The following is a 17,247-nucleotide window of genomic DNA, read 5'->3' on the forward strand; positions in this document are numbered from 1 at the left end:
ACCATAGAAATTAAGCAACACGGTGGCAAAATCAAATCAATGAAGCATGTTGTGCAAACGGTGAGTGCTGAGGACAGATGGGAAGGAGGAACCCGTGTAGAGTAGATCACAATCCATACAGCTGCTTGGGACTTTCAATTCATGAGCAACGCAGAAATTAGTCCCACTTCCTGAACCGTCTTCCCGTCTCTGTCCTCTCACCCCCCCCTGCATGCCGGGGACAACTGATCCAATCAAACGGTCAACTGAAACCACATGGCCTGCGGCACGCCTTCCCCCCCATTGGGCACTTTGTAGGTGGGAAAAAAAAATGTTAATGTAGGAATCCGCACTCTAAGATGTGATATGTTTGACAATCTGTGCGGTCAGTTTTGCCAACTGCGTACAGTTTAGCAATCTGTGACCTCAAATGAACTTTTCCTGTCGAAAAACAGGCATCGTTACCGCCAATCACTGCAGCCATCAGCACCGGGCACTGCTGCTCATGTATGTCAAACAAAACATATGATGCTCAAATCAAAAGGCCCGTACATCATTCAAAGTGACAAACATGCTTCAAAGTCCAGAGACAAGCGCATTCGATGATACTCGCGTCTGGGTGCAGTTTGTGGTTGAACTGCTCGTTTCAGCTCAGCTTTGGTTTTTGGCATTCTCATTTTGCAAAACGGTGACAAAATGCCAAAGCTACATCTATGCATATGGATGCATATGGTGCCAAACAGTGAACACAACTTTCAAAACTACAGGTTGTGAAACTGTAAAGCACGGGTTTCAAAATTTAAAGTATGGATTTCCAACATCAACATTTTATTATCCCAGCAAGCGGCCCCCTCTTGGAGGCTGGCAAATCAAGATTTTAATAAAAAGCCATTTTCACCATCTTCTGGAAATGTGAAAGCGCAGAGGAAAGGAAAGAAAAGTGTAAATCAATGTACATCATCATTTTTGTAAAGGAGCATCGTGTCGTACTCTTCAAGTAAAGCATTCGTTTGTCTCTGCTGTTTCTTTATAAACTTGCCAGTTCTGGGTCGGGGGTCTGCCAGCTGGGGAGGTCCGCAAAGGATCTAAGTTGAAACAGGGGGTTGGAGAAGTGGCAACGCTGTCCGTCTCAAAGTGTAGAACCTTTCGCACCTGACCCATCCATGCAGTCCTCGTCCGAGAGCAAAAAGCAACACATCTCAAATTCACCTTCTTCATGAAATCCTCTGGGACGTAGTGAGCGATGGAAACGGGCTCCTCATTTTCCATGCTGGCCGGTACCGGGCTTTGACGGCTGCTGTCGGGGCGTTTTGGAGGTTTGCCCCGCAAGCACCCATAGACTCAACGGGCAGGAGGGGCTAGCTGATGATGCGGCTGATTGACTGCAAGGAAGGGAACTCCTCGTTCTCCCCGATGTGCAAGGTCTTATGGGAGTTGAAGTCTTTCGGGGCCAGCACCTGTCTGCAGGTGGGGCACACCTGGCAGTCCAGCTCGGCGGCGGTGTTACCGTTGGCTAAAGACGCAGGCGTCTGCCAGGCGCTCTTCTTGTTCTTGTTCTTCTTGCCTCCTGCGGCCCCCGCCTGCTTGGAGTCTCCGTGGGCGGTCAGCAGCTCCTGCTGCTTGCCGGTGTCCGGGAGGAGCACCAGCAGCTCGTTGAAGATGCGGTTGAAGTTCTCCCCCAGCAGGTCCTTGCAGCTGCTGTGGTACTGCACTGCCGAGATCACACCCTGCACAGGAAGGGGGGAGGACGAGAGGTAAGGAGGAGTGAGGCTGCTTGTAGTTAAGACTAGAAATATGAAGTCATGTAAAACTATTTCACCCAACAGATTATAAAGACTAGAAATATGAAGTCATGTAAAACTATTTCACCCAACAGATTATAAAGACTAGAAATAAAAAAGTGATGTAAAACTATTTCACTCAACAGATTATAAAGACAAGAAATAAAAAAGTGATGTAAAACTATTTCACTTAACAAATTATAAAGACTAGAAATATTGCGGCCTCATTTCATTTAAAAAAAAAAAGAAGAAAAAAAGGTCCCCAAACCACAGCTCTCCAGGCCGCCCCACCTGTCTGAACTGTCCAGAGTAGTTTTTGAACTGGTTGAACTGTGACTCGTCGTTGTGGAGGTAGTTCCTGATGGACTGGATCAGCTCCATGTTCCTCTGCTGGAAGTTCTCCGGCACCAGGTAACCACCAGCCATCGGAGCGGGCCTGGGGGAAACGCACACATGCTCAGTCAGTTTTGACTCTACTACAAAACTAGAACGACCGCAACGCGGACTTATGCCTCCGCCATTAGTTCATTCTGGAGTCCAAATCGCCATTTGAGGCAAATTGGAAGAGATTCCGTCAAGGCGTTCCTGTGATGTTGCCTTACAGAGCTTGGAAATTGGGTGTGTGAGAGGTCACAGTGACCTTGAACTTTGACCACCAAAATGTAATCAGTTCAATTCATCCTTGAGTCCAAGTCGATGTTTGAGACAGGTTTGATTAAATTCCGTCAAGGCATTCCTGAGATATCGCGTTAACAAGCTTGAAAATGGCGTTCGAGAGGTCACCTTGACCTTTGACCTTTGACCACCAAAATCTAATCAGATCATCCTTGAGTCCAAGTCGATGTTTGAGACAAGTTAGATTAAATTCCGTCAAGGCATTCCTGAGATATCACGTTAACAAGCTTGAAAATGGCGTTTGAGAGGTCACAGTGACCTTGACCTTTGACTTTTGACCACCAAAATCGAATCAGTTCATCCTTGAGTCCAAGTAGATGTTTGAGGCAAATTTGATGAAATTCCGTCAAGGTGTTCATGAGATATCGCGTTAACAAGCTGGAAAATGGCGTTTGAGAGGTCACAGTGACCTTGACCTTTGACCTTTGACCACCAAAATCGAATCAGTTCATCCTTGAGTCTAAGTTGATGTTTGAGACAAGTTTGATTAAATTCCGTCAAGGCATTCCTGAGATATCGCGTTAACAAGCTTGAAAATGGCGTTCGAGAGGTCACAGTGACCTTGACCTTTGACCACCAAAATCTAATCAGATCATCCTTGAGTCTAAGTCGATGTTTGAGGCAAATTTGATGAAATTGAAATGAGGCATAAAAAAAACCAACTACTCCAAAAGGAGCAGTAGAGCAGGTAGAGTAGGTAGCAGCTAGTAACAGTAGAAAAGAGGGTATTTATTTGTGGTCTATGTATCCTTTCCACTTGCTGTAGCCTTTCATTAGACACACCTTCATAATAATTTGGTCTACAACTCTACTCATCTCCCCATGATACTGAAGGATCATTTTGATGTATATTTCACATTTCTGTCCAAAAGATCATCTGCTTCACAGTCTTCTGCATAACCTTAGTGTTTCAACTTCCAAGCTAAATCTGGCAAGCTGCGCTAACAAAACCACTCAATAAGACCGCTAACTTCAGGGTTTACCCAGCTTTTCAAGCACTTTCAACGTACCTAAACCAAACATGTGCAGACTCTCAAAGCCTTTATCATCGCATCTAAATTGTTAAATGCAATTGCGAAAAAATAAAGTTTACACTAATCCTTTATACCCACAGCAATCAATGTATATTGATTATAGTGTATAGAGAGCCTTGTTAATTATGCTGTATTTGACAGAGGGAGAGTTAGATAGTGACATAAAAGTATGGGAGAGAGAGGGGAGGACATGTAGTGTAGCAAATTACCATTTGAAATGGCCAATTTGAACCCTGGGTCGTTTCAATGTTGTTGTTTTGTCTTTCTATTTTTCAACTTTTTGTGTGCAAGCAAAATCATCCCCCTACTTTCCAGTCTCAATCTAGCCATCGCTAGCTAGCCTGACCATCGCTAGCTAGCCTGACCATCGCTAGCTAGCCTGACCATCGCTAGCTAGCCAACGCCAAGGAATTTCCCGGAAACATGAAGCACACGGAACAGGACACGACTATGAGAAAAGGGGGTGGAGGCTGACCTGTTGCCTGCAGAAGGCGCAGGCGCGGGCTCCAGCACGTTGCTGTTCAGGGGGATGCCGGTGAAGCCTGGAGGGGGTTTGCTGGGCGCGCTCCCCAGACCGGGCGGAGGCGCGGGCGCGGGCGTCGGCGGCGTCGGGGTCACGGTGGAGCTGGGCTCAGGACACGAGGCCTTCAGCGGGAAGGAGCTCTTGAAGCCTGAGAGAAAGAAACAACGTGTGCTCTTTACTACGAGTGGATGATGGCAAACTGAAAAACAGCTTCTTTCCATGGGCAGCCGTTAAACTCTCTCCCTCAGTGCAATACATGAACTTGTGCAATACAGCATATCAACGTGCAATATTCTTTTACTACATCAGCAGTATTTTATTAGTATTTTATTATTGTCTTGTTTCTGTTTTCTTTGCCCCCCATCTAGGTGTCATGTGTCCTTATCTGTTCTTAATGTTGTTGTTTTTTCTTAAATGTTTTTAATGATTTTTTAACGTCTGATTTTAATGCAATTAAGGCTATCTATTCTATTCTATGACCTCAACAGTTCAATGTGAAGTAGAAGCATTCGGGAAGTGACGTGATTCTACCATTCAAAATTAAGTGAGGCCATTCATTCGGGGGGCGGGGGTTAAGGTACTTGGAGAGCGCAGACGTCCGCCAAGACCATTATAGTTGGTGCTATTATTGCGTGTTCACGAGTCTGATCCAGATCTGTTCCAAAAATGTATGGGTTCTGCCACTTGACCAGACAGTGCCTGTTTTGTCTTGGTTTGGTGTGTGTGTGTGTGTGTGTGTGTGTTCATTCTGCACACTGCATTTTGCAGTGTGGCGGCCCCCACCCTCTGGAACTCTCTCCCGGCAGAGATCTACAACGCCCCATCCCTGGACTCCTTCAAGAAAACCCTCAAAACTCACCTCTTTAACAAAGCCTTTGGCCTCTAGTCTCCTCTGTTCTGTTTTATTTGTTTGTCATTATGTGCCATTTCTGTAAAGCGTCCTTGGGTTTCTTGAAAGGCGCTATATAAATCCAAGTTATTATGATTATTATTATTCTGGCCAGTCTGAAACTTGTGAGCAAACCAACAAGAATATACTGAAATGTCGCATTCATTTTCAAATTCATCATTATCATCATAAGCACTTGATTTCATTTGATTGATAATTCTTACAGTTTTAGCTCAAATGAAGCACATCCTGCTCCTCTAATTGTTCTCTAACAGGCGGCATGAATGATTGACTCGTTGTACCTGGTGGTGGTTTCTTGCTGGTGAGGGCGGGGAACTCTTCCTCCTCTTCGGGAGGGGGGACCGGGTTGGGATGAGGCGTTGCCAAGGCGACGGTCTTCTTGGTAAGGGACGGCGATGGTTTCTCGGCGTGCCCGTTGGCCAAACCGCTCGTCGCGGCCGAGGCCGTCGTCGCAGCGACGGGAGAGGGTCTGTTCCGAACCTTTTCCGGAACGTTCTCCTTCTGCACCGCCGTTTCCATAGAAACGGTAGCTGCGCTCGCCGTTGTCCCCGACAGCGACGACGTAGACAGAGAAGGAGTGGGCGTGTTCTTCTGCGGCTGCGGTTGTTTTTTCTTCTTGGCGGCTTTGGAAGCTGGGGGGTTGGCGCTGGGGTTGGGGGTGGGGTTTAAGGGGTTGGGAGCTAAAGCTGCGGGTTTGCAGTTGCCTCCTTTAACGGTGAGCAGGGAGGAGATATCCAGCATGGTGGGAACAGGGCGGAACTCCTTCTGCGTCATCCCTGCGCTCTCCTCGTCCGAAGACGGGGCAGAGCGGACGGGCTTGGCGTTCTCCGCTCCCTTCTTTTTCCTGCGCGATGACGAAGAGGAGGAGGAGGAGGAGAGGATCTGAGGACCGGAGGTGGGTGCAAACGAGAGGGGAGGAGGCTGGTGGTTGGAGGGGGGCGGTTGTTTGGAGGAGGGGGGGGCGTGGTTGGGGGGTTTGGGTGCGGCCGTGTGGTTAGACCAGGCCGAGTTGCCCGCTGAGCTCTTGAGCGGCCGGATCTTCGAGACGAGGGCAGGGAAGTCCTCCTCGTGGAAGGAGGAGGCCTTCCTGGGCTGGGCGGGGTAGGCCGGGGTCATGGGGGAGGAGAGCACGCTGGTAGAAGACAGGCTGGGGAAGTCGTCCTCCTTCAGAGCACTGCGGCCTGCCGCAGGGACCGGCTTCACACTGGACAGGACACACACACACACACACACACACACACACACACACACACACGCACACACACACACACACACACACACACGCAACAATCAATAGCTAACACTTCAGCACGGCCAGACTGTACACTAGGGGGGGGGAATCACAGTGTAACGCATGATACGATACTATCACGATACGATCACGATACGTTGCCCACGATAACGACGGTATCAGCGATTCTGCGATACTCGATACATTGCAAGACAACTTATCTACGATTAGGGGTGTCACGGTACGTGTATTCGTCACGGTATGGGCATCATGGTTCGGTGCATGAAGCGACCACTTATTAGACACTATTTCTGATGGTAAAATGAGCGTAAAAAGCAAAACACAGAATTCAGAAAAATTCAAACAGAAAAAACAGAATTTGGGATTTGTTGCTTTTTTCCCCGTTGTACCGAATTCGTACCAAACTGTGACCCCGAAACCGAGGTACGTACTTAACAAGCATACTCAAATTCGATATTTGGTGCCCCCCCCCCCCCCCCGCCACACACCGGAAACCAACGTGCGTGTGTGTGTGTGTGTGTGAACTGAAGCTGTACCTTGGCATGGGTGTGGCAGCTGAGGCTCCCAAAGCTGGGAAGTCATCTTCTTCCACCAGTGGATTGTTACTCTTCATGGTCCTCACTGTCAAAGAGTCAAACACGTCAACACTGACAACATATTGGCCACTGAATAACTCTCTGCTGTTTCAAAGACCAACACTTATAAACATAGACACTTGCAGGAAGTTGTCATTTTAGCATCAGCATCTTAGCCCCAACATTATTTTGTTGACTTCCTAAGACACTTCAAATCACAGATGGGGATTTTGACCAGCTTCCAATTAATATCCTATTGCGTAACAGACTAGCGTGAAAAGAAAAAGATGAATTAACAGAGACAAAAAACAAAAACAAAAAAAGATGAATAAATATACTGTAGCGTTCCTGGTATTGAAGAGGCAGAGGCTTCTTGCTGGTACAGGGTTCTTTATTCACAGTTATTCTTATTTCCAACTCTCGGCGGTTGTCACGCTCATAGCTAGCTGCTTCTCTCTAGGCGGTAACCGGAGACTGCCCGCGCATGCTCAGTCTCCCCCGCAAGTCTCCCACAAGCATAGAGTTCCCCCCAGTAACACTCCCACACATCAGTTCCTATCTGTAGTCGAGACACTTCCATTGCTCACCACTGTATGTGTAACACTGATTCGCTACATACTCCCCGCCCAACAATAAGTCAACGCCCACGTTGACGCCACACCCACACATCCCCCTGTACCAAAACACACCCAAACATCCTTTCTTTCTTTTAGCAACTTCTTTTGTTTTTTAACCACATTTTATGTTTCATTCTCTAGCTTCTCCCACATCTTTCATCCCCCACAATATCTCATGCCATGTACATTATTTTCTTTTACAACATTTCCAACCACCATTTTTTTTTTTTAGTACAGCTCAAAGTTCTCTAAGTGTCCTGGAGCCCGTGGCTCTCTCCGTGGCCGTGTTAGTCTCTGTGATTCTGCCTGTGGGGCTGAACCCACCTGCAGTGTCTCTGAGACTTCAAGTCCCTGGGTGGTGGCCGTCCGGTCATAGCCGGACGCCCCTCTCTGTGGAAACAGATTCCTTCTCCCAGCACGTCTAGGTGAAACCGCTGGGCAGCCGAGATCTGGGGGAAGGGTGCACCCCCCCCCGGTACGGGGCCAACCTGTCTCGGTGGAGTACCTTCCTGCCACCAAGTGGCATCTGCACTCGGTACACCACCTCCCCCATTCTCTCCAGGACCCTGCATGGGCCTGTCCAGTGACAGTCCAGTTTAGGGCTACGCCCTTTCTTTCTCCGGGGTGTGTACACCCAGACCAACTCCCCCCCCTGGAAATGGTTTCCCTTTGCCCTCACGTCATAGTTCCTTTTTTGTCTCATGCCCGCTTTCTCCAGCTGGCCTCGAGCGAAGTTGTCTAATCGACAATAATAATCGATCTTGCAGCCTCCTGGCGTACTCTCGCCCCGGGGGCGCATCCAGTGCGTCTGGTGCTTTGCCGAATGCCATTTCTGCTGGCGTCCGCAGTTCTCGGCCTAACATGAGCAGGGCGGGTGTGCAGGAGGTGGATTCTTGGGTGGCAGATCTGTAGGCCATGAGGATGAGAGGCAGGTGCGTGTCCCAGTCTTTCTGGTGCTCCTCGGTGAGGATGGCCAACTGTTTTTTCAGCGTCCGATTGAATCTCTCCACCAGGCCATCGCTCTGGGGGTGCAGTGCTGTGGTCCGTGTTTTCTTTATGTTTAGTTTCTCGCACATGGTGGCGAACACTCGTGACTCAAAGTTCCTCCCTTGGTCACTGTGGAGGGTCTCCGGTGCTCCGAACCTACTGAACATGCCCGTCACCAGTGCGTCGACCACCGTTCCCGCCTCCTGGTCGGGCAGCGCGTATGCCTCTGGCCATTTTGTGAAATAGTCCATGGCGGCCAGGACGTATCGATTTCCACTGTCTGTGCGCGGAAACGCTCCCATCACGTCCACCGCCACCCTCTCCATGGGAGCTCCTGCTGCTAGCTGTTGGAGCGGGGCGCGAGACTGGTCTAACGGACCCTTGTACGCTGCGCAGAGGTCGCAGCGTCGACAAAAGTCCTGCACGTCTCTCCTCATCCTCCCCCAATAGAAACCCTGCCTAATACGACGGAGGGTTTTGTTTACCCCAAAGTGCCCGGCCCCTACAGTTCCATGGCAGCTCCTGCACACCTCCTCTCTCAACGTCGTCGGCACTACTTTCCGCCACTTGCTCTCTCCCGTCGCTGGCTCCTTCCAGGACTTCATCAGCACCCCGCTGCTCGATCTCAGGGTGTCGAATTCTGACCACAGCCCTTTGGTTGTGTCGGTGACCCCTGCCACCTCTTCCCACGGCGGCTTCTGGCCCTCTTCTACCCATTGCAGTACTGGTGACAGCTCCCTGTCGTTTTCTTGATGGGCCCTCCAATCTGCCGCTTCTGCCATCCGCAGCGCCTTGCACACTGGTCCATCCCCCGTATGGTTAGGGCATATCCTTGCTTCCTCTTGGAGCTCCCTCTCTCTTCCCTCTCTCTTCTCGCAGTACACACACCCCCTCTCTGCGCAGGGTCGTCGTGACAGGGCGTCTGCGTTGACGTGGTGCGCCCCTGCTCTGTGTTCTATGGTGAAGTTGTAGTCCGCCATCCTTTCTAACCAGCGGCACACCTGCCCCCTCCGGTTCTCGGAAGGACCACAGCCACTGCAGCGCCGAGTGATCGGTCCGTATGGTGAACCGAGGCTGTCCCAGGAGGTAGTATCTAAAGTGTCTTAGTGCTTCTACGACGGCGAGGAGCTCCCGGCATGTGACGCAGTAGTTTCGTTCTGTTTTATCAAATGTTTTGCTGAAGTACGCCACCACCCGCTCCCCGTCCGGCCCCGTCTGGGACAACATGGCCCCCATACCCCCGTTGCTTTACTTTACTTTATTTGTTTATTTGGACGGGACAGTGCATATTCATGAACATTACACAAGGCAACGTAAATAAGCCGGAGTTAGCAAGAATGCTAAATTACATCCGTAGTCCCCACAGAGAGACAGAAAAACGACAGAGGCAGCACCAGGACAGAACTAAACAGAACAATACAAAAAACAACATGAGCAATAACAAAACCAAAACGGATCAGAAACTAAAGTAAACCAAAATGAACTAAACTAGGTTAATAAGACAAGACAAAACAAAAACAAGAAGCATAACAGAGCAAACAAAACAAGAGCACTACAGTACAATTTACACATGGTCGCAGATTTGGCTATTTAAAATCCATTTTTTTACGTTGTGTTTGAAAGATGGGAATGACAGACAGTTTCTTATAGTTTGAGGTAGCAAATTCCAGATTTGGCAGCCCTGGACTGAGAGGGTGTTTTTGCCGAAGGCAGTTGTCCGGTGTGGTACTACACAGTCCCCTCTGGCGAAAGCCCGAGTGTTGAGTCCTGTGTCAGGCTTCCGTTTTATGAATTCCCTCAGGGGGGGCGGGCAAAGTCCATGTAAGGTCTTATAGACAATACCAACCTGTTTAAAAACTTTAAAGTTGGCAAAACTTAGAAAATGATACTTACTGAGGATGTTACAGTGGTGATATGAGTAGGGTTTTCTGTCAAAAACCTTCAGTGCACTTTTATATAACTGTTCAATGGGTTTGAGGATCGTTACTCCTGTGCAAGACCAGTTTGTGAAGCAGTACTCAATATGTGATAGTATCATACATTGGAGATAAGATTTGGCGGCCCCTACTGTCAGATAAGGTCTGATTTGTTTAAAGTTTTGAAGGTTGAACTTAATTGTGTTGGCAACCTTTTTTACATGTTTTTTGAAAGTTAGGGTAGAGTCTAACATTACCCCGAGGTATTTGAACTCAGACACCAGTTCAAGTTCCTCCCCGCCCAGGAACACATTTGATGACTCTAAAACCACAGATCTTTTGGAAAAAGCCATGCAGACGGTCTTTTTGGCGTTCAGGAGTAGACATGAGTCTGTGAGCCAGTCCTGGACGCTACTCATTGCATCAGTTAGTGTTTTTGACACCTCTGCATAGCTTTTACCATGGGTTAGTAAAACCGCGTCATCTGCATACATCTGTGCATGTACATTTTTACATACATCAGGTAAGTTGTTAATGAATAAAGAAAACAGGATTGGACCTAATATTGACCCCTGGGGGACACCAACAGAGCAAGTGTGGTAAGCAGACTTGATACCATTTATGCTGACGCACTGTTCTCTATGTGATAGGTATGATGAGAACCATTTGATGGCCTCAGAGGAAAAGTTGAAGTGTGTTAGTCTGGACAAGAGCACCTGATGGCTGATGGAATCGAAGGCCTTCTTGAAGTCCAGAAAGACTGCCATTGCACAGGGGGCCCTGTCCAGGGCACACCTCAACTTTTCGGTAAATAAGCAATTTGCTGACTCTGTTGAATGAAAGGCTCGGAATCCGAACTGCATAGGATGCAGAGGGGTGTGGCCTTTGTCTAGGTGTTTGACTATGGACTTGACAATCCACTTTTCTGCCACTTTTGATATAGCGGGTAGGATACTTATCGGTCTATAATTACAAATGTCTGTTTTGGTGCCGGATTTGAAAATGGGTGTGATTACAGCAACTTTCCACTGCGAAGGGACAGTGCATTGTCTTATGGACAGGTTTATCAGGTGTGTAATGGCTGATATTGCTGGCATCAGTGTCTAGTAGGAACGGCAGTGTGGGGTCTGGTGCCCTAAGCACCGGGGACTCGGTCAGCGCTTTCTTGAGGGATTTGAAGGCTAGGTGGCATTCTGTCGTCCAGTGGAAGTCTGCGTTCTTTTCTTTTAGCCTGAACAGTGGCTCTGCGATTTTAGAAAACCCGTTTACGAATTTCCTATAGTATGAGGCTAACCCTACGAAGCTCTCGAGTTCGCCTTTGTCTCTGGGGGTGGGCCACTCTGCGATCGCCCGAGTCTTCTCTTCCAGGGTGCGAATGCCCCCCGCGCCGATGCCATGCCCTAAGAACTCCACCCTCCTCTTCAGGAAGTGGCACTTATCTGGGTGTAACTTCAGACCCGCCTCTGCTATCTTCTGCAGGACCTTTCATAGCGCCCCCACCGCTGCCTGAAACGAGCCCCCGTGTGTCAAGATGTCGTCTAAGTACACGACGCATTCGGTTCGGGGAATGTCTCCCAGCAGTTTCTCCATTAACCTATCGAACGTTGCTGGTGCGTTGCACAGCCTGAAACAGAGTACTCGAAACTGCCAAAGCCCCCTCTCGGTGCGGAAGGCGGTCTTTGGTTTGGCATCGTCGCAGAGGGGCACCTGCCAGTACCCGCTACGGAGGTCTAGGGATGAGAACCAGGATGACTCCCCCGCTGCGTCTAACAGCTCCTCGATGATGGGCATCGGGTACGCGTCTTTTTTTGTCACTTTGTTCAGCCCCCTATAGTCTACACAAAACCGCATCTTGGAGCTATTTTTCTTCCTTACCAACACTACCCCCGACGCCCACGGGCTTTCTGATGGCTCAATGATCCCCGCCCGCAGCATGTTCTCTACAGCTTCGTTCGCTATGTCCCTCCTCGCTGCTGGGACTCGACGGGGATATGACCTGACGGGTCGCGCCCCCTCAGTGTCTATTTCGTGTTCCACCAGGTGGGTACAGCCTAGCTCATCATCTGACATCGCGAAAATGTCCTTATATTCTTCGTCCTTATGTACTCGCCACAGTTCATCGCTCTGTTGGGGTTCTAAACCCTCACTCTGGCGTTGGTGCAATCCCCTCAGCATCTCTAACCTCTCGGTCTCCCCCTCCGCCTGTAGCGGTGGCTGAGGGTAAGTGTTCGGAGGTGGGCTAGGGGCGTGGTTTTGGGGAGGGGTTTGGTGCAGGACAGGGGTCTGGGTTGGGGGAGGGGTTTGGTGCGGGGCAGGGGCCTGGGTTGGGGTAGGGGCTTGGTTTGCTGGGTGGGTTTCATGCTCTACGGTGACGCAGTATACAGTGATGTTATTTACGTTAGGCTGCTCCCCTGGGGCGGTGGGAGGGTGGCCCATCTGGACTACTGGCCCCCCTGCAAATGTCAATGTGCTCTTCCCTAGGTCTACTGTGCATTGGTTTAGCATCAAGTAGTCCTCCCCCAGGATGCAGGGCCCCGCCATTTCTACTACCCACACGGGAAAGTTCACTGTCTGTCCCCCCACTGTTATCATTATGTACCCCCTTCCCCTCATTGGCATCAACTCACCGGATACTGTCCTCAGCAGCTGTGCTGTTGGCTGCTCCAGACGCGTCCCCTCGGGCACCATGTTGACGTTCACCAGCGTTGCCGTACACCCCGTGTCCACTAGGGCGACACAGTATCTCCCCTGTAGGTAGACTGGAACATGGCAGCCGTTCATCGTGCGCCGTCCGCTCTGCATGCTGACAGCTCCGGCGATGTCGCCTACTTCGGGGGGAGGCGGAGCCCCACCTCCCCGTTGATGTCGGTGGGCTCCCGCCCGCGACGACGTGGCTACGGGAATGTGACATCGGAGACCCGTCTCGCCCCATCTAGACGGGCCCCGTGCCGTTTCCCTGGTTCCACGTTCTCCGGCTGTACTCTGCTTCCCGATGTCCGGGGCGTCCACAGCCCCAGCAGATCATTCTCCCTCTGCCCCAGCCACCGTTCCCCGGGTTGGGCTGCCGAGCGGGGACGGGCTGCAGCGTCGCGCTTCGGAGCAGTTGTTCTTTTAGCTGCTGCACCGACTCAGCCAGTTCTTTCACCATGTTGCCTTGCTCTGCCAACGCCATCTTCCACGCTGGCTCTTCTTGTAACGGGCTCTCCGCCACTATTCTCACTACGGGGACAGCTCTCCCCGCGTCGCCGCCCATGGCCCAGCCCTCTACTGTCTCTCTTTCAAACGCCAACTCCAGCGCCACTTCCAGTGTCTTTGGCCGTTGCAGCATTACTTGATCTCTTAGACTTCGCGGCACGATTGCTTGGATAAAGTAATTTCTGGCTAACTCATCCAGTGACTCTGGCGGCAGCCGGCTGTATACGCGCCGGCTGAGGATCTCAATGTCTGTTGCCAGTGCCCGCAGTGACTCCCCCGGTCGTCTACGCCTGTTACACAGTTCCGCGACCACGATGCCTTCTTCTTTGCATTGGCCGAAACGCCTCCTCAGGGCCGCCATTACCACATCTAAGTCTTTTGTATCGGCCATCGCCGCCACACACGTTATAGCTTCGCCTTCGAGGGACATCACTAGGTGGCTGGCTCTCTCCTCTCTCGACCAGCCATTCATGTCTGCTGCTACGTTAAACATTGTGCAATATGGCTCCCACTCGCCTTTACCGTTGTATTTCGGCAGCGTCACTTCCTTCTTGCTCCGGCGGGCGCCGTCCCATGTCGCCTCGACCCGTGCCACGTCCCTGTCACTGGCCCGCAGGCTAGCCTCGCTGGGCCGCGGCATAGCCTCCATGGCTACGGCGACAACGTCGTCAGGCTCGGTCTTCACTCTCACCAGCCCCCGGCTTTCCGCTCCTTCTCCCGCTTCACTGACCCGCGGGCTAGCTTCGCTGGGCCGTGGGATAGCTTCCGTGGCTACGGTGGCAGCGCTGTCTAGCTCGGGCTTCATCCCCACCAGCACCCGGCTTCTTACTGTCTGCTCCGCTTGGATCTCTGTAGTAGCGGCTGCGTCTACCCAGTCTTCCTCTTCTTCGGACGCCTGGCTGTCTGCCCCGGCTCTTTCCCTTCCCGCTTCCCGCTTGATTCTTCTCCGCTCTTTCTTCAGGAACTTGTTCACCATCTCGCCGACTACGGAGGCAATATTCACCGCTTAACTTCTGACACCAATTGTAGCGTTCCTGGTATTGAAGAGGCAGAGGCTTCTTGCTGGTACAGGGTTCTTTATTCACAGTTATTCTTATTTCCAACTCTCGGCGGTCGTCACGCTCATAGCTAGCTGCTTCTCTCTAGGCGGTAACCGGAGACTGCCCGCGCATGCTCAGTCTCCCCCGGAAGTCTCCCACAAGCATAGTGTTCCCCCCAGTAACACTCCCACACATCAGTTCCTATCTGTAGTCGAGACACTTCCATTGCTCACCACTGTATGTGTAACACTGATTCGCTACAATACAATCCATTAGACATTTTCATTCCTATTGACAAGACACAAAAACGTGGTGTGTTTCTTGCAGAAAAAGTTACACCTGGCAATTATTCAGTGGTAATTGTTCTCACCTATAAAAGAACCCACTTTGAAACCTCCGTCATGAATACCATACCGCATAGTATACCCCCTCAACCGTGTGTGTGTGTGTGTGTGTGTGTGTGTGTGTGTGTGTGTGTGTGTGTGTGTGTTTTGGTACCTGGGGCTTCGGTTACTGGTTTGTTAGGTCCGGTCCCGTGTCTGGAATCGTCCGTTTCCACCCTGTCTGTCCTCTCTGTTCTCTCCATCCTCTCCTCCTTGCGGTGCTTGGGAGCGCTCCTCTCCTGCACCGCTCCCCTCTCCTCCTGCCTGCGAACCGCCAGGGACGCCCTCATGGCTGCTGCCACGTCCCTGTCCTCCTCGTCGCTGCATACACGGGGGAACAAACACACCATGACTGATAATAAATCCGAATCTGATTTGATTGAAATGAATACTCACGTGAAGAAGAGTGGCCACTAGGCAGGCTTGGGATGATTTTCGACAATAACGAATATTGAGATATTTCCCGTATATTGTGATTTTGAGGAGGGGGGGGGGGGGGTGTTGGTGACAGTTTTGCACATTGTACATTATTGATACTGTTAAGAGTGTTGTATTTGTTGCTGCAAAGGGAGAGGTTAAGAAAAGAAGTGAACCGCATATCCTCTCAGTCTCTTATCATACATACTATGTCTTTTTTTACTTCACTTTTCTCAGTAGCATGAATGTATTGTAGGACGGGAGGAGACTAAAATAGCACCAGAGAACACTGCAGAGTAGGGGCGTCACGGTACGTGTATTCGTCCGTGACGTCACGGTATGGGCGTCACGGTTTCGGTGCGTGTAGCTATACGACGAATACGTCAATACACACTCCGTTAATTACGTTCGTCATAATCAACATCGAAAAACATCGACAACTCATCCTAGGACCGTGTATTCAGGCTAAATATAGTGCATTTAACTTTTGGAAGCCTTTGCCCTCAACCAAGTTGATTGGAAGCGTCTTGCGCAGTCATTCATTGCCATGTTATGTTGTATGGCAACGTGTTAGCTTGTGTGGCTAACGCGTTAGATGCTATAGCATCAGGTCCTGCTGTCTTTCCTTGTATCCACATGCCTGTGCTGAATGTCGGTGGAGTGGTTAACGTTATATGCCATTTTATCTGACAGCCTACATAGAACCATATTTTCATTCACTGGATCAAAATAGGCCTGACTGCCAAACTGCGCTGGTTTTATGAGATCCCATCTCCCTTCCGCCTGGCATTAGAGGAGGGGGGCTGTGGTGGCTGGTAAAGACTACAGGGCCATGCTGTACCAATTTATGACACTAGGTGGAGCACTAGTACTGTCTGTTTAAAAATAAATGCCACAGGTATTATTTAAATTGAAAAATTGAAACAAACCTAACCTTTTGCATTTGGGATATTTTCTGTTGCTTTCCCCCGTTGTAGCGAACTCGTACCGAACCGTGACCCCGAAACCGAGGTACGTACCGAACCGTGACTTCTGTGTACCGTGACACCCCTACTGCAGAGACATTTCAATGCCGAAACTGCATGAATATAAATGTCATTTATGTGGCACCAGATAACCTTGATAGTAGGGTGATCAGGACCTGATCACCTGATCATCAGGTCCTGATCACCTGATCATCAGGTCCTGATCACCTGATCATCAGGTCCTGATCACCTGATCATCAGGTCCTGTCGGGTTTCATATTGCAATAATGACCAGCTCGCTGTAGATTATCCCGTTTATTACACAGCTTACTAAAGAAATCAATAGGCAACTAGAAAAGGGCCGTTGTTCATTTGATTATTAAAGCAACAAAATGTACGAGACTTCTTTCTGCGGTTTGATATGCTCCAGGTCCTCAGTCTGGATTGTGTGATCAGAACTGCATGCATATAGCAACGGTCTGTCATACCTACCAGCAGTCTGCTAGAAGTAACAAGATCATAGAATGCCGTGATTGACCAATCAGAATCGAGTATTCAACAAAGCCGTGTAATAAACCATAATAGTGACCTTGTCGTGCTGCCACACGCCAGTTTCAGAAATCAATCACAGTGTTGTTTACTTGTGGTGCAGGGCCAGAAATCAATCTCCTGTCCAATCAGCACAGCTTTCCTCATTTAGACTCACCGGGTGTACCTCCAGCTCTTCTGCTGCCCGCCCTGAGTCCTTACTCTTCGATTGTGACGCATCTCATCATAGTCCTCTCCTGTCACCATACCTGAGCGCACGCACACACACACACAGAGTTACTTCACACCTCAAAACCACAAATACGTCAACACTAATCTGGACTTGAACAGCGACAATGTGACAGCTGCACTCCTGAAGGGATTCATATTCAAAGCTTTCCACTGACAAACTAGCTTCCGCTGGTTTTTTGTCACGAAACGCAATGTTTATCCACCGCTCTAGCTGCGAC

At 50.0% G+C, this 17,247-nt stretch overlaps 1 protein-coding gene across 2 annotated transcripts in view; it reads right to left on the bottom strand.

The window, feature by feature from the left end:
- znf598 (zinc finger protein 598) overlaps positions 1-17,247 on the bottom strand; it is a gene marked incomplete at its 5' end in the record, with an annotated part of 29,269 nt that overhangs the window by 2,687 nt on the left and 9,335 nt on the right. For both annotated transcript variants that reach the window (XM_083648963.1, XM_083648964.1), the window contains 7 exons: positions 1-1,706; positions 2,052-2,196; positions 3,945-4,140; positions 5,184-6,106; positions 6,691-6,775; positions 14,983-15,188; positions 16,956-17,046. The exon at positions 1-1,706 is cut by the window's left edge and continues 2,687 nt beyond it. In XM_083648963.1, the coding sequence (XP_083505089.1) occupies positions 1,338-1,706; positions 2,052-2,196; positions 3,945-4,140; positions 5,184-6,106; positions 6,691-6,775; positions 14,983-15,188; positions 16,956-17,046 (2,015 nt within the window). In that variant the 3' untranslated portion in view covers positions 1-1,337. The remainder of the gene's footprint in view (positions 1,707-2,051; positions 2,197-3,944; positions 4,141-5,183; positions 6,107-6,690; positions 6,776-14,982; positions 15,189-16,955; positions 17,047-17,247) is intronic.

This window comes from Poromitra crassiceps, assembly GCF_964638095.1.
Source record: "Poromitra crassiceps genome assembly, chromosome: 13".
Lineage (NCBI taxonomy): Eukaryota > Metazoa > Chordata > Actinopteri > Beryciformes > Melamphaidae > Poromitra > Poromitra crassiceps.